General features: G+C 44.9%; 1 protein-coding gene across 1 annotated transcript in view; it reads right to left on the reverse strand.

The window, feature by feature from the left end:
* The window catches only part of LOC120989758 (17-beta-hydroxysteroid dehydrogenase 13-like), a 174,799-nt gene that overhangs the window by 25,696 nt on the left and 126,818 nt on the right, over positions 1-22,285 (reverse strand). The window contains exon 4 of the mRNA XM_040418054.1: positions 16,374-16,480. Coding sequence (XP_040273988.1) covers positions 16,374-16,480 — 107 coding nt within the window. The remainder of the gene's footprint in view (positions 1-16,373; positions 16,481-22,285) is intronic.

The raw sequence follows: 22,285 nt of genomic DNA on the forward strand, positions 1-22,285 counted from the left end.
TGCTCCCACTGGGCTCGGTGAATGGAGGCCAGGTGCCTTCTTAAGGCGGTCGTCCCTAGGTGAGTGTTGGGCTTACTGCAACTTATGCGTTGACAGCACAGGCTGCAAATGGCAACACTATTGTCAGCAGCTGACACGTTAAAAAAAAGCCCACACTGCGGAGCCATGTGCCGACGTCCTGGGAGCGCCAAATGTGACCATGCATGGTGGATACATTTTCAGTCTGCTTTTTGCCTTCTGCCTGCTTCTCCTCCTTCTACCCCCTATCTGCTGCTCTGTCTTGCCCTCTGAACTCCCCTCCTCCTCGTCTCTTGTGGCCACCCATGTAACATCCATCGACACATAATCATCGTCACCTTCACCACCACTGATATTAGAGATCTCGTAGTAGGCAGCAACAGCGGGGACCTCAGTCCTTTGACTGACCTGGGTACTGTCGTCAGACCGCTGGGTGGCGGCCATTGCTACCTCCTCTTCCTGATCTGATGCCAAGAATGGCTGCGCATCGGTAAGGTCTGGGAATGGATGGAAAAATTATTCCTCTGACTCGAGTGGAGGGGCTATGGTGGTGGTGGTGGTGTCTTTGGGGGGGCACACAGCAGAGAGTGAGGAAGGTGCAGATACAGAGGATGAGAAGGGTGCAGAAGCGGAAGGCTGAGAGGCTGAGTGAGCCACTCAACCAACTCTGGTGCGTCCTTTGACGTAATCACATGCACCTTCTCCAACTTCCCACTTAGGCTCCGGCCTGGTGCACCTGCCCTACCCCTACCACCCCTGCAGATTGGTCTGCCTCTTCCTCTGCCTTTTTTTTAAATGACCCTGTGACAAAGTCCCAATAGAAGAGCAGTATTTGTGGAAGCAGGTGTATTGCAGGCCTCAATCAATATTTGGTGGAAGCTGGTATATCAATCCCCTCTATCAGTATTTTGTGGAAACAGGAATATAGAACCCCTTAATGAGTATTTGCTGGAAGCTGGTAAATCAAACCCCTTAATTAATATTTGGTGGAAGCAGATGTATTGCAGGCCTCAATCAATATTTGGTGGAAGCCGTTATATCAATCCCCTCTATCAGTATTTTGTGGAAACAGGTATATTGAACCCCTTATTGAGTATTTGCTGGAAGCTGGTAAATCAAACCCCTTAATCAATATTTGGTGGAAGCTGGTGTATCGCAGACCTCAATCAATATTTTGTGGAAACAGGTATATCAATCCCCTCTACCAGTATTTTGTGGAAACAGTTATATAGAACCCCTTAATGAGTATTTGCTGGTAGCCGCTATATCAAAACCCTTAATCAATATTTGGTGGAAGCCGGTGTATTGCAGGCCTCAATCAATATTTGGTGGAAGCCGGTATTTCTATCCCATCTATCAGTATTTTGTGGAAACAGGTATATAGAACCCCTTAACTCCTTAAGGACACAGCCTTATTTCACCTTAAGGACCAGGCCATTTTTTGCAAATCTGACCAGTGTCACTTTAAGTAGTGATAACTTTAAAACACTTTGACTTATCCAGGCCATTCTGAGATTGTTTTTTCGTCACATATTGTACTTCATGACACTGGTAAAATGAAGTCAAGAATTTTTTTTTTTATTTATAAGAAAATACCAAATCTACCAATTTTTTTTTTTTAAATTGCTAATTTCCAAGTTTCAATTTCTCTACTTCTATAATACATAGTAATACCTACAAAAATTGTTATTACTTTACATTCCCCATATGTCTACTTTAATGTTTGGATCATTTTGGGAATGATATTTTATATTTTGGGGATGTTACAAGGCTTAGAAGTTTAGAAGCAAATCTTGGAATTTTTCAGAAATTTTCAAAAACCCAATTTTTAGGGACCAGTTCAGGCTTATATAATAGAAACCACCCCAAAATGACCCCATTCTAGAAACTACACCCCTCAAGCTTTTCAAAACTGATTTTACCAACGTCGTTAACCCTTTAGGTGTTCCACAAGAGTTAATGGCAAATGGAGATAACATTTCAAATTTAGATTTTTGGGAAAATTTTCCATTTTAATCTATTTTTTCCAGTAACAAAGCAAGGGTTAACAGCCAAACAAGACTGTATATTTATTGCCCTGACTCTGCCGTTTACATAAACACACCATATGTGGCCGTAAACTACTGTACGGGCACACAGTAGGGCGTAGGGGGAAAGGTGCGCCATATGGTTTTTGGAAGGCAGATTTTGCTGGACTGGTTTATTTACACCATGTCCCATTTGAAGCCCCCCTGATGCACCCCTAGTGTAGAAACTCCATTAAAAGGGACCCCATCTAAGAAACTACACCCCTCAAGGTATTCAAAACTGATTTTATGAACTTTGTTAACCCTTTAGGTGTTGCACAAGAGTTATTGGCAAATGGGGATGAAATTTGCGAATTTCATTTTTTGGCCAAATCTTTCATTTTAACCCATTTTTTCCACTAACAAAGCAAGGGTTAACAGCCAAACAAGACTATCTTTATTGCCCTGACTCTGCCGTTCACAGAAACACCCCATATGTGGTCGTACACTACTGTACGGCCACACGGCGGGGCGTAGAGGGAAAGGAGAGCCGTGTGGTTTTTGGAGGGCAGATTTTGCTGGACTGGTTTATTTACACTATGTCCCATTTGAAGCCCCCCTGATGCACCCCTAGTGTAGAAACTCCATTAAAAGGGACCCCATCTAAGAAACTACACCCCTCAAGGTATTCAAAACTGATTTTACGAACTTTGTTAACCCTTCAGGTGTTGCACAAGAGTTATTGGCAAATGTGGATGAAATTTGAGAATTTCATTTTTTTGCCAACTTTTCCATTTTAACCCATTTTTTCCACTAACAAAGCAAGGGTTAACAGCCGAACAAGACTGTATCTTTATTGCCCTGACTCTGCCGTTTACATAAACACCCCATATGTGGCCGTAAAATACTGTACGGGCACACAGTAGGGCGTAGAGAGAAAGGTGCGCATATGGTTTTTGGAAGGCAGATTTTGCTGGACTGGTTTATTTACACCATGTCCCATTTGAAGCCCCCCTGATGCACCCCTAGTGTAGAAACTCCATTAGAAGGGACCCCATCTAAGAAACTACACCTCTCAAGGTATTCAAAACTGATTTTATGAACTTTGTTAACCCTTTAGGTGTTGCACAAGAGTTATTGGCAGATGGGGATGAAATTTGAGAATTAAATTTTCTTGGCAAATTTTCCATTTTAACCCATTTTTTCCACTAACAAAGCAAGGGTTAACAGCCAAACAAGACTGTATCTTTATTGCCCTGACTCTGCCGTTTACAGAAACACCCCATATGTGGTCGTACACTACTGTACGGCCACACGGCGTGGCGTAGAAGGAAAGGAGCGCCGTGTGGTTTTTGGAGGGCTGATTTTTATGGACCGGTTTATTTACGCCGTGTCCTGTATCAATCCCCCTGATGCACCCCTGGAGTAGAAACTCCCTAAAAGTGACCCCATTTTGGAAACTACGGGATAAGGTGGCGATTTTGTTGGGACTATATTTAGGGTACATATGATTTTTGGTTGCTCTATATTAAATTTTTTTGAGGTAAGGTTACCAAAAATTGAAATTCTGAAATTTCATCTCCATTTGCCATTAACTGTTGAGCAACACCTAAAGGGTTAATAAAGTTTGTAAAATCAGTTTTGAATACCTTGAGGGGTGTAGTTTCTTAGATGGGGTCACTTTTAGGGAGTTTCTACTCTAGGGGTGCATCAGGGGGGCTTCAAAAGGGACATGGTGTCAATAAAAAAGGCCATCAAAATCGGCCTTCCAGAAACCATCTCGGTCCTTTCCTTTTGCGCCCTGCCTTTTAGTGATACAGCAGTTTACGACCACAAATGTGGCGTTTCTGTAAACTGCAGTATCAGGGTAATAAATATTAAGTTTTGTTTGGTTGTTAACCCTTGCTTTGTTACCGGAAAAAACGGATTGAAATGGAAAAGTGCCAAAAATAGCTGTTTTGGTACCGTTTTTTTTTTTTTTTTTTTACCGTGTTAATCTGGGGGGTTAGGTCATGGAGTATTTTTATAGAGGAGATTCTTACGGACGCGGCAATACCTAATAAGTCAACTTTTTTTACAATTATTTAGGTTTTAGACAATATTATCCTTTTTGATACAAATTTTTTTTTGGTATCTCTAAAGTCTGAGTTATTTTTTTTTTTATTTTTTTTTAGCCGATTATCCTATGTAGGGGCTCATTTTTTGTGGGATGAGAGGACGGTTTTATTGGCACTATTTTGGGGGCTATATGACTTTTTGATCGCTTGCTATTAAAATTTTGGTTATGTAAGGTGACCAAAAAAGTTCTTTTTTTGGACCGTTTTTTTTTTTTTTGGACCGTGTTAATCTGGGGGGTTAGGTCATGGGGTATTTTTATAGAGGAGATTATTACCGACATGGCGATACCTAATTTGTATACTTTTATAAAATTATTTTAATTTTTACAATTTTTTTTGGTGTCAAGTCTGAGAACCAGTTTTTTTATCCGATTGTCAGTGGCTAAATTGGGATATAAATTTTGTACTCCATGGAAGTGTGGTACTCCCTGAAGCAACCGTCAATGCAGACGCCCGGGTGATCGGGGCACGTGTCGCACTGAGTAGTGGTGTCCTTCCGTATCCCCCTCCTGCAACACACTCTGCACTTTTATTGGGTTCGTCCCTTCTTTCCAGTATGGGGGACCACACCTGGAAAGTGTTGGCCAGGGACGATCCGGGCGCCTCCAGTTCCTGAGGTACTTCGGTCTGCTCTTTCCCGGTCTGAAAAGATCAGGGCCTTGAGGACTGCCTCATAGAACTGAAAGAATGTCCCTGTGTTGCCAGCGCTCCGGGACAGCACAAAAGAGTTGTACAAGGCAACCTGCACCAAGTAGACCGCAACTTTTTTGTACCATGCCCGGGTTTTGTGCATGGCGTTATATGGCTTGAGGACTTGATCAGAGAGATCAACTCCTCCCATATACCGATTGTAGTTGACGATACAATCGGGCTTAAGGACCGTTGCCGCGGTACCTCGCACAGGGACAGGGGTGATGCCGTTACCATGAATTGTGGACCGTACAAGGACATCCCTCTTGTCCTTATATCTGACCAGCAACAGGTTTTCACTGGTAAGGGCACGGGTCTCACCCCTGGGGATAGTTACCTGGAGGGGGTGGGCAGGGAGGCTGCTTTGATTTTTCCGCACGGTCCCACAAGCGGACGTGGATCTGGCGGCGAGGGACTGGAACAAGGGGATACTAGTATAAAAGTTATCCATGTACAGGTGATAACCTTTATCTAGCAGTGGGTGCATAAGGTCCCACACAAGTTTCCCGCTAACACCCAGAGTGGGGGGACATTCTGGGAGTTGAATACGGGAATCTCGCCCCTCGTACACACGAAACTTGTAAGTGTACCCTGAGGTACTCTCACAAAGTTTGTACAGCTTCACGCCATACCTCGCCCGCTTTGAGGGAACATACTGGCGGAAAATGAGTCTACCCTTGAACGCAATGAGAGACTCATCAACCGCGACCTCCCTTCCAGGTACATAGGCCTGTACAAATTTTGCCCCAAAGTGATCGATGACCGGCCATATCTTATACAGATGATCATAGGCAGGATCACCTTGGGGGGGACATGCTGCATTATCTGAATAATGCAGGCATTTCCGGATGGCCTCAAACCGGGTACGTGTCATGGCCGTACTGTAAAGTGGGGTCTGGTAGAGGACGTCCCCACTCCAGTAATGCCTGACACTAGGTTTCTTGTCTAGGCCCATGTGCAGCACGAGGCCCCAAAATGTCCTCCTCTCAGCTGCACTGACCGGGGTCCAGCCACCGGGCCTAGCCAAAAAGGAGCCCAGGTGTTGAGCAACGAACTGTTGGGTGTACAGGTTCGTCTTCTCCACCATTAGATTTACCAGTTGGTCACTGAAAAAAAGATTAAAAAAGTCATATTCAGTGAAGCCCACGGTGGAAATCTTGATTCCTGATTGGCCTACAAACTCAGGAATCACGGGCTCAAATCGCTCTGGGGTACACCAGACAAGTTCACCGGCAGGGGGCTCCGGTGGATTTAACTGGTGGGCCGGAAAACTAGTACGAGCCCCAGAGCTGCTCGTACTAGGGTGGGCCACACGGTCCATAGCATGGCGGTCCCCTTGCTCCGCCTGGCGGCGTCTCCGGCGCCTTGGGGGCTCATCATCATCGCTAGATGATGAGGAGGACGCGGATGACAACAGGAAAGTGGGGTCATCCTCGTCCTCACTAGGACTCTCGGACTCAGAGGCAAGCTGGGCGTATGCCTCCTCGGCCGAGAACATCCGGCGGGCCATAGGGGAGTGTGTGTCTGCGTGCATTTAAATCTTTATTCAGTGTGCGTGTGTGTGGGGGCACGGCTGTTCACGTACTTATCTATAAAACTAACAGAAAAAAGCTCAGATCCACACGTGCAGGCAGCGCTCCTCTCTCCTCAGGCTCCGGACACAAAAGGATGGTGATTGGTGGGGTAAAAACACACCACCGATCACCATCCTGTTCCGGTTTATCGGGTCCTCAGAGACCCGAATAACCCAGAAACGCAGCAAACCGCATGTCTAAATTGACCTGCGGTTTGCTGCGATCGCCTACACGGGGGGGGGGGGGGGGGGGGTCCCCCGGCGCATTTTTCCCAGGTGTTTGCTCAATGATTTGAGCAGGCACCGGGTTCCGATCACCGCCCGCCGGTGGTGATCAAAAATACACAGGGCTGTGTCCTTAAGTACCTGGACATAAGGGCGTACCTGTACGCCCTGTGTCCGGAAGAGGTTAATGAGCATTTGCTGGAACCTGGTAAATAAAACCCCTAATCAATATTTGGTGGAAGCCGGTGTATCTCAGGGCTTAATCAATATTTTGTGAAAGCCGGTGTATCACACCCCTCAATCAATATTTTGTGGAAGCCGGTGTATCACACCCCTCAATCAGTATTTTGTGGAAGCAGGTATATCGCACCCCTTAATCATTTTTTTGGGGGACAACAGGTGAATCACACCAGTTGCAATTAGTTATTCCAATAGCATTTGTCCCTCTATCTAGCTGCGGTATCTCAGCAGAACCGCACACAACTGCTACACAATACAAACGCACTATAATATACTTTCTATGTTAGAAGGTATATTATAGGTATATCACACCCCTCAATCAGTTTTTTTGGGGGGGGCAACAGGTATATCACACCAGTTGCAATTAGTTAGTTCAAATAGCGTTTGTCCCTCTAGCTAGCTGCGGTATCTCAGCAGAACCGCACACAACTGCTGCACAATACAAATGCACTATAATATACTTTCTATGTTAGAAAGTATATTATAAGTATATCACACCCCTCAGTATGTCACACCTACCGATAGCACACCTATACCAGTCCTTAAAAGGACTTTTTTGTCCCTATTAGCTAGCGTTTGGTGTCCCTAACAGTCTGTCCCTGCTCCATACAGCAGCCTCTCCCTACACTGGCAAAAACCTGAATGTAAAATGGCTGCCAGATCGGGTTTATTTATAGGGTATGGGGTGTGTCCATGTGCTGAAACATCTCAATTGGCTGTCCTGTCCCACCTGATGGATGCGTCATGGGTCAAAATTCAGCACTACGCAAAAAAATATGGCGGGTGTGAATATCGCGAATGAGCAAAGTTCACTGCGAAACGACCGCCGGGCGAACCGCAAGGCCATCTCTACTGAACTGGTCCTTAAAAAGTGGGTTTTGGAAATTTTCTTAAAAATTTGAAGAATTGCTTCTAAACTTCTAAGCCTTCTAACGTCCTAAAAAAATAAAATGACATTTACAAAATGATCAAACAAAAAATGGATGGTAGGACAGCACCACTTACTTGAAAGCATTCAAAAAAACTTTGCGGCGGTGCTCGTGGCGTCAGGTCTCGGCCTCAGAGACCCCCAAATTACCAGTGAAGAAGAAGAAGGTCACAGCACTCCAAAAGCTAGTTCAATGTTCTTTAATCCACCAAATGTTCAGCAGCAACGTTTTGACAATAGTCTTTATCAAGCTACATAAATACATACATGTAGCTTGATAAAGACTATTGTCGAAACGTTGCTGCTGAACATTTGGTGGATTAAAGAACATTGAACTAGCTTTTGGAGTGCCGTGACCTTCTTCTTCTTCATTTACAAAATGATGCCATAAAGTAGACATATGGGGAATGTTAAGTAATAAATATTTTATGAGGTATAACTTTCTGTTTTAAAAACAGACAAATAGAAATTTAGAAAATTGCGAATTTAAAAAATTTAGGGGAAAATTTGGGATTTTTTCATAAATAAAGGTGAAATATATTGACTCAGATTTATGACTATCATGAAGTACAATGTGTCACGAGAAAACAGTCTCAGAGTGGTTTGGATAAATAAAAGTGTTCCAAAGTTATTACCACATAAAGTGACACATGTCAGATTTGCAAAATTAGACGTTGTCATGGGGGTATCAATGACCCTTGGTCATGAAACGGTTAAGGGAGCAGTGGAAATGGACAGGGGACATTAATGAAAGCTGTTATTATAAGGTAATTACAGATCTTTTGACAATCATTGACAGACTAACTCAGGTATAAATGCCTAGCTCTAATAAACTAGTAAATAAAAAAAAAATGACAGTTACACTTTAACCACTTCAGCCCCCAGTGCTTAAACACCCTGAAAGACCAGGCCACTTTTTACACTTCTGACCTACACTACTTTCACCATTTATTGCTCGGTCATGCAACTTACCACCCAAATGAATTTTACCTCCTTTTCTTCTCACTAATAGAGCTTTCATTTGGTGGTATTTCTTTGCTGCTGACATTTTTACTTTTTTTGTTATTAATCGAAATTTAACGATTTTTTTTCAAAAAAATGACACTTTTCACTTTCAGTTGTCAAATTTTGCAAAAAAAACTACATCCATATATAAATTTTGCTCTAAATTTATTGTTCTACATGTCTTTGATAAAAAAAAAATGTTTGGGTAAAAAAAAAATGGTTTGGGTAAAAGTTATAGCGTTTACAAACTATGGTACAAAAATGTGAATTTCCGCTTTTTGAAGCAGCTCTGACTTTCTGAGCACCTGTCATGTTTCCTGAGGTTCTACAATGCCCAGACAGTACAAACACCCCACAAATGACCCCATTTCGGAAAGTACACACCCTAAGGTATTCGCTGATGGGCATAGTGAGTTCATAGAACTTTTTATTTTTTGTCACAAGTTAGCGGAAAATGATGATTTTTTATTTTTTTTTTCTTACAAAGTCTCATATTCCACTAACTTGTGACAAAAAATAAAAAGTTCTATGAACTCACTATGCCCATCAGCGAATACCTTGGGGTCTCTTCTTTCCAAAATGGGGTGACTTGTGGGGTAGTTATACTGCCCTGGCATTCTAGGGGCCCAAATGTGTGGTAAGGAGTTTGAAATCAAATTCTGTAAAAAATGACCTGTGAAATCCGAAAGGTGCTCTTTGGAATATGGGCCCCTTTGCCCACCTAGGCTGCAAAAAAGTGTCACACATCTGGTATCTCCGTACTCAGGAGAAGGTGGGGAATGTGTTTTGGGGTGTCATTTTACATATACCCATGCTGGGTGAGAGAAATATCTTGGCAAAAGACAACTTTTCCCATTTTTTTATACAAAGTTGGCATTTGACCAAGATATTTATCTCACCCAGCATGGGTATATGTAAAAAGACACCCCAAAACACATTCCCCAACTTCTCCTGAGTACGGAGATACCAGATGTGTGACACTTTTTTGCAGCCTAGGTGGGCAAAGGGGCCCATATTCCAAAGAGCACCTTTCGGATTTCACAGGTCATTTTTTACAGAATTTGATTTCAAACTCCTTACCACACATTTGGGCCACTAGAATGCCAGGGCAGTATAACTACCCCACAAGTGACCCCATTTTGGAAAGAAGACACCCCAAGGTATTCCGTGAGGGGCATGGCGAGTTCCTAGAATTTTTTATTTTTTGTCACAAGTTAGTGGAAAATGATGATTTTTTTTTTTTTTTTTTTCCATACAAAGTCTCATATTCCACTAACTTGTGACAAAAAATAAAAACTTCCATGAACTCACTATGCCCATCAGCGAATACCTTGGGGTCTCTTCTTTCCAAAATGGGGTCACTTGTGGGGTAGTTATACTGCCCTTGCATTCTAGGGGCCCAAACTTGTGGTAAGGAGTTTAAAATCAAATTCTGTAAAAAATGACCTGTGAAATCCGAAAGGTGCTCTTTGGAATGTGGGCCCCTTTGCCCACCTAGGCTGCAAAAAAGTGTCACACATCTGGTATCGCCGTACTCAGGAGAAGTTGAGGAATGTGTTTTGGGGTGTCTTTTTACATATACCCATGCTGGGTGAGATAAATATCTTGGTCAAATGCCAACTTTGTATAAAAAAAATGGGAAAAGTTGTCTTTTGCCAAGATATTTCTCTCACCCAGCATGGGTATATGTAAAATGACACCCCAAAACACATTCCCCACCTTCTCCTAAGTACGGAGATACCAGATGTGTGACACTTTTTTGCAGCCTAGGTGGGCAAAGGGGCCCATATTCCAAAGAGCACCTTTCGGATTTCACAGGTCATTTTTTACAGAATTTGATTTCAAACTCCTTACCACACATTTGGGCCCCTAGAATGCCAGGGCAGTATAACTACCCCACAAGTGACCCCATTTTGGAAAGAAGACACCCCAAGGTATTCCGTGAGGGGCATGGCGAGTTCCTAGAATTTTTTATTTTTTGTCACAAGTTAGTGTAAAATGATGATTTTTTATTTATTTTTTTCCCCATACAAAGTCTCATATTCCACTAACTTGTGACAAAAAATAAAAACTTCCATGAACTCACTATGCCCATCAGCGAATACCTTGGGGTCTCTTCTTTCCAAAATGGGGTCACTTGTGGGGTAGTTATACTGCCCTGGCATTCTAGGGGCCCAAATGTGTGGTAAGGAGTTTGAAATCAAATTCAGTAAAAAATGACCTGTGAAATCCGAAAGGTGCTCTTTGGAATGTGGGCCCCTTTGCCCACCTAGGCTGCAAAAAAGTGTCACACATCTGGTATCTCCGTACTCAGGAGAAGTTGAGGAATGTGTTTTGGGGTGTCTTTTTACATATACCCATGCTGGGTGAGATAAATATCTTGGTCAAATGCCAACTTTGTATAAAAAAATGGGAAAAGTTGTCTTTTGCCAAGATATTTCTCTCACCCAGCATGGGTATATGTAAAATGACACCCCAAAACACATTCCCCACCTTCTCCTGAGTACGGAGATACCAGATGTGTGACACTTTTTTGCAGCCTAGGTGGGCAAAGGGGCCCATATTCCAAAGAGCACCTTTCGGATTTCACAGGTCATTTTTTACAGAATTTGATTTCAAACTCCTTACCACACATTTGGGCCCCTAGAATGCCAGGGCAGTATAACTACCCCACAAGTGACCCCATTTTGGAAAGAAGAGACCCCAAGGTATTCGCTGATGGGCATAGTGAGTTCATGGAAGTTTTTATTTTTTTTCACAAGTTAGTGGAATATGAGACTTTGTATGAAAAAAAAAAAAAAAAAATCATCATTTTCCACTAACTTGTGACAAAAAATAAAAAATTCTAGGAACTTGCCATGCCCCTCACGGAATACCTTGGGGTGTCTTCTTTCCAAAATGGGGTCACTTGTGGGGTAGTTATACTGCCCTGGCATTTTCCAGGGGCCCTAATGTGTGGTAAGTAGGTAAATGACCTGTGAAATCCGAAAGGTGCTCTTTGGAATGTGGGCCCCTTTGCCCACCTAGGCTGCAAAAAAGTGTCACACATCTGGTATCTCCGTACTCAGGAGAAGGTGGGGAATGTGTTTTGTGGTGTCATTTTACATATACCCATGCTGAGTGAGAGAAATATCTTGGCAAAAGACAACTTTTCCCATTTTTTTATACAAAGTTGGCATTTGACCAAGATATTTATCTCACCCAGCATGGGTATATGTAAAATGACACCCCAAAACACATTCCTCAACTTCTCCTGAGTACGGAGATACCAGATGTGTGACACTTTTTTGCAGCCTAGGTGGGCAAAGGGGCCCAAATTCCTTTTAGGAGGGCATTTTTAGACATTTGGATACCAGACTTCTTCTCACGCTTTGGGGCCCCTAAAATGCCAGGGCAGTATAAATACCCCACATGTGACCCCATTTTGGAAAGAAGACACCCCAAGGTATTCAATGAGGGGCATGGCGAGTTCATTGAAAAAAAAAAAATTTTGGCACAAGTTAGCGGAAATTGATTTTTTTGATTTTGTTCTCACAAAGTCTCCCTTTCCGCTAACTTGGGACAAAAATTTCAATCTTTCATGGACTCAATATGCCCCTCAGCGAATACCTTGGGGTGTCTTCTTTCCAAAATGGTGTTATTTGTGGGGTGTTTGTACTGCCCTGGCATTTGAGGGTCTCCGCAATCATTACATGTATGCCCAGCATTAGGAGTTTCTGCTATTCTCCTTATATTGAGCATACGGGTAATGAGATTTTTTTTTTCCGTTCAGCCTCTGGGCTGAAAGAAAAAAATGAACGGCACAGATTTCTTCATTCGCATCGATCAATGTGGATGAAAAAATCTCTGCCAAAAAAAGAAAAAGGAGGGGAAAGGCGTCTGCCAGGACATAGGAGCTCCGCCCAACATCCATACCCACTTCAGCTCGTATGTCCTGGCAAACCAGATTTCTCCATTCACATCAATCGATGTGGATGAATAAATCATTGCCGGGATTTTTTTTTTTATATATACAAAGTGTTTGCCAAAGTATATGAACACCGCCACCTCCTCAGCTCATATGCCTCGGCAAACGTATCTTTTACTGCAGAGGAGAAATCTCGTCTTGCAGCGCCGCATACACCGACTTGCGTGTAATCTGACAGCAGCGCAATGCTTCTGTCCGAATGCACATCAGTGCTGCAGCTAGTCGATCGGTTGGTCCACCTGAAAGGTAAAAAAAACAAAACAAAAAAGAAAAAACCAGGCCGCAAAGCAATAACTTTATTAACTGTTGAACAGAACATAGAAACTTTTTTTAAACTTTTTTAACTGAACGTTTAACTTTTTTACTTACCGGTATTTTTTTTTTTGTTTAGTTTTTTTTACCTTTATAGAACAAACCTCTCCTTCCCCATGGGACAATGTGCAAAGCGCAAATCGCCCAAAGATGTGGCGAAGTACGTTATGCACTTTATCCCAGGTGAAAGGAGAGGTTTGCAGCAGCTGTCAGTGAATGGGCCCTAATAGCCCTGTGTGCCTGTCCTGGTGAGATGTGATCCCTATGCTAGGTGTACCTGTGTGTGGTACTTCCGGAAACACTCTCCATAGCATAGGGCAGGGTGGTCAGCACAGTCAGGACAGAAATAGCGGGTGTCACGCCTTATTCCACTCCTGCTACAGACACGACATCTTTTTCGGGGTGACGGTTGGGTTGAGGTACCAGGAACGACACTGGGGAAATGTCGCTCGTGTAGACGGCTAACTACACTGGTGGATGGGGCCACGGAACCTCCTGGGTAAAGGAGGTTCTCGATGATCTCTTCCTGGAATTTGAGGAAGGATCCTGTTCTCCCAGCCTTACTGTAGAGAACAAAACTATTGTACAGCGCCAATTGAATCAAATATACAGACACCTTCTTATACCAGCGTCTGGTTCTGCGGGAAACTAAATACGGAGACAACATCTGGTCATTGAAGTCCACCCCTCCCATGAGCGCATTATAGTCGTGGACACAGAGGGGCTTTTCAATGACACTGGTTGCTCACTCAATTTGGATTGTCGTGTCTGCGTGAATGGAGGAGAGCATGTAAACGTCACGCTTGTCTCTCCATTTCACCGCGAGCAGTTCTTCGTTACACAAGGCAGCCCTCTGCCCCCTTGCAAGACGGGTGGTTACAAGCCGTTGGGGGAAGCCCACGCGACTAGTTCGCGCGGTGCCACAGGCGCAAATCCGTTCTAGAAACAAATGCCTAAAGAGGGCCACACTTGTGTAGAAATTGTCCACATAAAGATGGTACCCCTTGCCGAATAAGGGTGACACCAAGTCCCAGACTGTCTTCCCACTGCTCCCCAGGTAGTCAGGGCAACCGACCGGCTCCAGGGTCTGATCTTTTCCCTCATAGATCCGAAATTTGTGGGTATAGCCTGTGGCCCTTTCACAGAGCTTATACAATTTGACCCCATACCGGGCACGCTTGCTTGGGATGTATTGTTTGAAGCCAAGGCGCCCGGTAAAATGTATTAGGGACTCGTCTACGCAGATGTTTTGCTCAGGGGTATACAAATCTGCAAATTTCAGGTTGAAATGGTCTATGAGGGGCCGAATTTTGTGGAGCCGGTCAAAAGCAGGGTGGCCTCTGGGACGGGAGGTGGTGTTGTCGCTAAAATGCAGAAAACGGAGGATGGTCTCAAATCATGTCCTGGACATAGCAGCAGAGAACATGGGCATGTGATGAATTGGGTGCGTTGACCAATATGACCGCAATTCATGCTTTTTTGTCAGGCCCATGTTGAGGAGAAGGCCCAAAAAAATTTTAAGTTCGGAAACTTGGACTGGTTTCCACCGGAAAGGCTGGGCATAATAGCTTCCCGGGTTTGCGGTTATAAATTGTGTGGCATACTGGTTGGTCTCTGCCACGACTAAGTCCAAGAGCTCCGCAGTCAAGAACAGCTCAAAAAATCCCAGGGCCGAACCGATTTGAGCCGTCTCAACCCGAACTCCAGACTGGGCGGTGAAAGGGGGAACTACTGGTGCGGCTGAAGTTGGTGACTGCCAATCAGGATTTGCCAGCACCTCAGGGACTCTAGGGGCTCTACGGGCCTGTCTGTGCGGTGGCTGCGACGGGGTAACTAGTGCACGTGCCACCGTACCAGCTTAAACTGCCCTTCTGGTGCTCGCTACTTCACCAGGTTGTACGGCAGTGCTGGTACTAGGTCCAGGAAGGGCTGCGCTGCTGGTGTATGCCTCACCACGTGATCCGGCAGCGACAGCCCCACTCTGCTGCTCTTGAAGCGGATCCTGCGTAACCTGTGGTCTAGCGACATGGGGCCGGGTACGCCTGGTGCTGCCAGGGACCTCCACCTCCTCGTCCGAACTTTGGGTCAGAGAGCCACTGCTTTCCACAGGTTCATATTCTGACCCGCTAGATTCGTCAGATGAGGGTTCCCACTCCTCATCCGACTGGGTCAGAATCCTGTAGGCCTCTTCAGAAGAATACCCCCTGTTTGACATTTTGGACTACTAAATTTAGGGGTATTCCCTGAGACTACCCAAGAAAAAAAGCAAACCTGTCTTACAAAGGGGAGGCTAACGAAGTACCGGAGGCTGCTGCGGTTGATAAAAAATATCAAAACTGATTTTTTTTATCGCCGCAGTGCGTGTAAAATGAATGTGCAGTGATCAAAAAAAAAATATTTTTTGTCACTGCGGTGGGGCGGGCGTGGGTGAACGCACGTGTGGGCGACCGATCAGGCCTGATCGGGCAAACACTGCGTTTTGGGTGGAGGGCGAGCTAAGGTGACACTAATACTATTATAGATCTGACCGTGATCAGTTTTGATCACTTACAGATACTATAAAAGTACAAATGCTGATTAGCGATACGCTAAACAGCGAATAAAAGTGACTGCGGTGGGGTGGGCACTAACTGACGCTAACTACCTAACCAAGGGGCCTAAACTATCCCTAAAACCTAACAGCCAATACCAGTGAAAAAAAAAAAGTGACAGTTTACACTGATCACTTTTTTTCCTTTCACTAGTGATTGACAGGGGCGATCAAAGGGGTGATCAAAGGGTTAATTGGGGTGCAGGTGGGTGATCTGGGGCTAAGGCGTAGTGTTGGTGTACTCACAGTTCAGTCTGCTCCTGTGCTGGATCCAACCGACGAAAAGGACCAGCACAGGAGCAGAGAAGCCATAGAACAGATCATATTTACTAATATGATCTGTTATATGACTTTGGATTGGATTTTTTGAAAATCGCCAGCCTGCCAGCCAATGATCGTTGCTGGCAGGCTGGTGACGAAATACTTCTTTTAATTTTGCCGGCCCGCGATGCGCATGCGCGGGCCGGCTTTGAGCGAAATCTCGCGTCTCGCGAGATGACGCGTATATGCGTGACTCTGCGCAGCGCTGCCACCTCCGGAACGCAATCCTGCGTTAGGCGGTCCGGAGGTGGTTAAAATACCCTTACAATACAGAGGGAAATTCTTCATTTTTGCCTGGTGATATGCTGCTCTCTGATGATCATTTTGATGTAATTGAATGGTGTAATTTGAATGGTTTTGAATTGAAATAATTATACTTACCAGTAATCTACCATATATGTTAAGCCAAGATGACCACATACAGAAGCCACGGTAGCTATGTGACCTCGATTTTTTTTCATCATTGCAGGCAAGAAAGATTTGGTGATCTTGAAAAAAATGTAAACATCATTTTTTTAATATCTAAGCATGGACATGTACAAGCATAGTGAACGTGGCATCTGAGCAGTCAGATAGGAGGGGGCTTCCTCTGTCCTCCATTCGGAGCCCGTCCGGCAGCCTAGGGTCTAATGAAGGCTCCTATGCTCCCAAGCATGTAGAATAATAAATCCAAAATAAACAGCTGTTAATAAATTTAATCCTTACACACACAGGACATAAATGTATGGAGTAGACTTACGTGCTGAGCTCACTCTGGACAGGGTGGTTAAGACAGCTGACACCCGGCCACAATGACAGGGATTGGGGAAAACTCAGATCCAGGTCATTTAACCCCTCATATGTTGCAGTCAATAGTGAATGTGGCATATACCGTATGCAGTAAGACAGGAGGGGGCTTCTTCTGTCCTCCATTCGGAGCCTGTACGACAGCCTAGGGTCTTATGAAGGCTCCCAGGCTTGTCATAGGAAACTGCTTATACTATTGCAGTCTATGTGCAGTCTACAAGTGTTCAGAAGATCGGACATTTAAGTCCCCTAAGCAGACTAAAATTAACAGAAAAAAAGTTTTTTATAAAGTCTTTAAAAATGTAAAAACAAACCCACAAAAATAGAAAAAATTCTGTGACACCCTTTCACAATTTTTCTTCTAAAAATAAACAGAATTGGTATTGCTGTGTCTCTAAATTTCTGTACTATTAAAATATGTGAAAATATAAATATGTAATCAAGCAATGAAGGCTCAGGCTTGAGCCGAAACGTGTCACTTGTGATGTTATTATGCACTAGATAAAAGCATATCTTCATTTGCAAGAAAAGGGAGTGCGGGTCCTTCTTCACATTTGCTCATAGACTATAAGCATCATGGGGGTCAGGATTTATCTCTGAATGGACGTTTTGGAACATCCATTCAGAGATCCCTGCCTTCTAGATAGCTGAATAAACAGCGCTGTAGGAGCACCGTGTATTCAGCAAAGGAAGCGATATGCCACTTCCTGTTCTGGCCCTCCGTGGACAAGGGAGTGCAGGAGCGGTCAGGTCTTCCTGAGACCGTGATCAGCCCTGCAGTGAGGCTGTACAGCCTCTCTGAGGGTGTATTCCCCCTGTAACTGGGGCTAATATGTGACAGGAGAATTCAGTTACAGGAGAAATCAATAGAAAAAAGAAAGAAATGCGTCCCCCAGAGGTCTTGTATTACCGTATGGGAGACACAAAGTGTAAAATAAATATATAAATAAATAAATAAATAAATAAAGTGTACCCTTTTCCCCAATTAAGTCTTTTTTTTTTATCAAAAAGTCTAATGTACCCCAAAATGGTACCAATAGGACCACAGCTAGAAAAATAAAAAATAAATGGCTCTAAGAAAATGTCACACAAAACGATTATTTTTTTTCTAACAATGCTCTTATTGTGTAAAACTTTAAAAAAATAGACATATTTGGTATTGCAACATCTTTAATGACCGGCTCTATAAAAATATTATATGAGTTATCATATTGGGTGAACGCCTTAAAAAAATAAGCATTTTGCCATAACAGTTTGTTTTTGTCACCTCGCTTTCCAAAAAACTTATCAAGTGAAAATGCAAAAAATGAGCACTCACACAAGACCATAGCCAGAAAAATGTAAAAAAATATGGCTGTAAGAAAATGACAACATAAAAACATGATTTTTTTCCCCAAAAATGCTGTTATTGTTTAATACAAAAAAATAGACATAGTTAGTGTTGCCATGTCCATAACGAAAGGCTCTATAAAAATATATATAACATTATCCAACCCAACAGATGAACAGCATAAAACAAAATAAAAATAATGCCAAAACAGCTTTTTTGGTCACCTCACCTCCCAAAAAACATAATAACAAGTCATCAAAAACTCTTATGTACCCAAAAATGGTACCGATAAAAAGTACAGTTTGTCAAGCAAAGGGCAAGCTCTCAAGCATCTATGTTGGCAGAAAAATAAAATGTTATGGATGTTAGTATATGGTGATGCAAAATATATAATTTTTAATAAAAAGGGATTTTATTATGCAAAAGTGGTAAAACATGAAAAAAATATATCAAAATTTGGTATCACCATAATTCAACAATATCAACCTGCAGCATAAGGCCTCATGCACACGACCGTTCCATTTTTTGCGGTCCGCAAATTGCAGATCCGCAAGACACGGAAGCCGTCCGTGTGCCTTCTGCAATTTGCGGACCGGAACAGGCGGCCCAATGTAGAAATGCCTATACTTGCCCGCAAAACGGACAAGAATAGGACATGGTATATTTTTTTTTGCGGGGCTACGTAACGGAGCAACGGATGCGGACAGCACACGGAGTGCTGTCTGCATCTTTTGCGGCCCCATTGAAGGGAATGGATCCGCAAAAACTGCGGCTCGGATGCGGACCAGAACAACGGTCGTGTGCATTAAGCCTAAAGCTATCATATATACCACATGGTGAACCTAATAAAAAATAAAAAACTGACAGAATTTCCATTTTTGCCCACCTCAAAAACCATTTCAGATAGAAAATCCAACCGCAGTTTTCGACTTCTGTACGCAAGAGAAAGTTGGTAGCAAATTGTGGGGTGATATTCTCCTGTTATCGCTTGTGAAAAATAAATTTAGAGCCTAAAGCACCATTTTCTTGTAAAAAATAAATAAAAATAATTTTCATTTTCACAGCCAAGTGTGATACATTCTTTGAAACACCTGTTGGGTCAAAGTGCTTACTACACCATATAAAAATTCCTTGGGTGGTGTAGTTTCAAAAACGTGGCCACTTTTGGGGCTTTTCACTGTAGGGGTACCTCAGGGTCTCTTCAAATACAACATGGTGCATCATTTCACCAAAATCTGCCCTCCAAAAACCATATGGGACTCCTTGCCTTCAGAGCCTTGCTGTGTGCCGATACACCAGTATACGCCCACATATGGGGTGTTTCTGTAAACTGCTGAATCAGGGTAATAAATGTAGAGGGTTTTTTTGTTGTTGTTAACCCTTGTTGTTAACCCGTGTTACAGGACCAAATTGGTTAAAAAGGAAAATCTGCAAAAAAAAAAAAAGGGAAATTTTGCCTCCATCTTGCTTTAATTCCTATGGAATACTTAAAGGGTTAACAACATTTCTAAAATTAGTTTTGAATAGTTTGAGGGGTATAGTTTCTAAAATGGCATAATTTATGGGTGGTTTCTATTATGTAAGTTTCTCAAAGAGACTTCAGAGCTGAATTGGTACTTAAAAAAGTTGATTTTGGGGGGCGTGACCAGCCATGACCGAGTGAGGACGCGCTCTCTGTGAGCTCCTCTGCACCCCTGGCAGAATCCGCTTCAATCAAGCCTCTCAAGATGGGGAAAACACTCAAAAAGGGTAGAGCCCGTCCATCGGCTCCCCTTGCTGCATTTCAAGGAGATCTGCCCCAGCTCTTCGCCCGGCACGTCTCTCCCCCGGGCCCCGGCCTACCCGGCCCACATGCCAGATCGCAACATGGCGCCGGCTCTCAGGCCGCGTGCTCACCCGCTCACCGCCCGGCAGCCCAGGAGACCCAGGCCGCACAGCTCTTTTCGGCACCGCTCCTCCTCGGTGCCCCCTCAGTCTTCTCCTGACGCGGCCGACCAGCATGCTCTCCGGCCTCCATGCCGCCTTACTCCCCGCCGCCATCGGGCCCTCTACAGCGCACCTCTGTCAAGCCTGGACCAGCTCCTGCCGCGGGCGCAGCACCGATGACATCCGTCCAGCAGGTCAGTCACAGGGGCCCCCCACTGGACTTCCACAATGGGGAATTTGATGCTGGGGAATCACCCACCCAGCTGACATGCTCACTGAGACCCCTTGCCTCTCCCTTCTGGCCATCTAACCGGCCGACCGCCCCTAATCTCCTGGGGGACCCCTTGACCTCTTCGGCTGGTGCGCAGTCCCCTCCTGCGGAGCCCCACCTCACTGAGGACACTCATGCTGCTCAGGACCCCTTCCGGCCCCCATCACGCTCCCCTGGGCCCTCCCTGGCTGCCTCCCCGCACTGGTCCACTGGATCTTCCTGGGACGGGCACCATCAGCCCTCGTCAGGGGTTTCTCCCAAAAAGCCGGGCCTTACACATCCTTCTCCCTGTTCAAGGGCCCCATCTGCCTCAGCCGACCTGTTTAATGATGACACCAGGCCGCCAACGATGGCCGATTTGCGCACTCTCATCTGTTCTCTTTCTACCAAAGCGGACTTGTCCAGTTTTGCCACTAACATATTGCAGGAATGCAAGTGCGAATTCTCACAAGTCTGCTCTGAAATGGCCGTCCTGGACTCCAGGATTCACTCTGTAGCCCAAGACCACACATCTCTGGTGACTACGGTCTCAGCCCTTCGGGACACGATCCAGTCCCATGAGACCCAGCTATATACCCTACATCAGCACTTGGACGACATTGAAAACCGTAACCGCCGTAATAACATATGAATTCGCGGCCTACCGGAATCTGTAAAGGCGCCTGACCTTTTAAGTACCATCACTGGACTGTTTAATAGACTCCTTGGTCGACCGCCAGGCTCCCACGTCGAGATCGATCGGGCGCATAGGGCCCTTAGACCCCCTGGCCCGGATGGCTCCAACCCGAGGGATGTAATTTGCAGAATCCACTTCTATGTGGTCAAAGAACAGATCCTGAACAGGGCCAGAAAGTCCTCGCCTTTGTCATTTGATGGTGCTCCCCTCCAGCTTCTTCAAGATCTCTCCCGCCACACCCTGGCCCAGAGAGCTGCCCTGCGACCCCTCCTGGATCTTCTCAGGGAACGAGGCATCCCCTACCGGTGGGGCTATCCCTTTGCTCTCTTTGTGGGTCTCAAAGGCCAAGCCGTGACGCTCCGCAAACCCGCGGACCTTCCTGAGTTCCTCCGCCTCCCTGACCTCCCAATGGTCGAGTTGGGCCCCTGGCCCTCTGTGCTACAACCTACACCGACCCGGCAAGGTCCGACTCGCTCGCTCCTGTCAGCTTCTGCCAGATTGCCGATGACAGCTTTACCGACCCCCTCTGGACGGGGACGACGCCGCTCTTCAACCCGGCTGGCAGATCTCAAGTGGCCGCGGACTTTGGTTCCTGAAGCCGGACCAGTGGTTTCGCTTGAGACTTATGCTCCGATACTACTGAGATGCCTTGTTGCTGTTTTTTGTTTAGTGACCCCTTGGCAGTAGGCATGGCTATTGTCACATCTGTGTTCTGCTGTCTGCCAGGGCCTGCAGTAGGCCCGCTCTTTCCTGGTTGTCACTTTCCCCAAGTAGTTTGAGACACCCTCTGGGGGCTGATTATTCCCCAGCGATTGCCTCTTTGGATCTGTTTGATCCGGGTAGTTATCTACTTGTTTTTCTTATTTTTCTTCTCGTTTCTCTCTCTCCTCCTTCTCGCTCTCTCCTTCCCGTGTTCGTCTGCCCCCCCCTTTGTCCCTTGTGTCTTCTCCCTTTGCTCTAGACATGACGTCGCTCAAGATCGCGTCACTCAACACCAAGGGCCTCAACACGCCCGAGAAGAGATCCCAGATCCTTTATCACTTCCACCGTCAAAGGGCACAGATTGTGTGCATCCAGGAAACTCACTTTAAGGAAGGTAAGGCCCCTGCTATCCGCCACAGACACTACACGTCCTGGCACCTCGCAAACAACTCTGAGAGCAAATCCAAAGGGGTTGCCATAGCGATCCACAAATCTTTGGCTCACCAGGTGCTGGGATGCGTAGCCGACCCTGGGGCGCGATATCTGATCCTCACACTCCTCATTGGTGGTCGGGAATTTACAATCCTCAATGCCTATGCTCC

The sequence above is a fragment of the Bufo bufo genome, chromosome 2 (assembly GCF_905171765.1).
Source record: "Bufo bufo chromosome 2, aBufBuf1.1, whole genome shotgun sequence".
In the NCBI taxonomy this organism is placed as follows: Eukaryota; Metazoa; Chordata; class Amphibia; order Anura; family Bufonidae; genus Bufo; species Bufo bufo.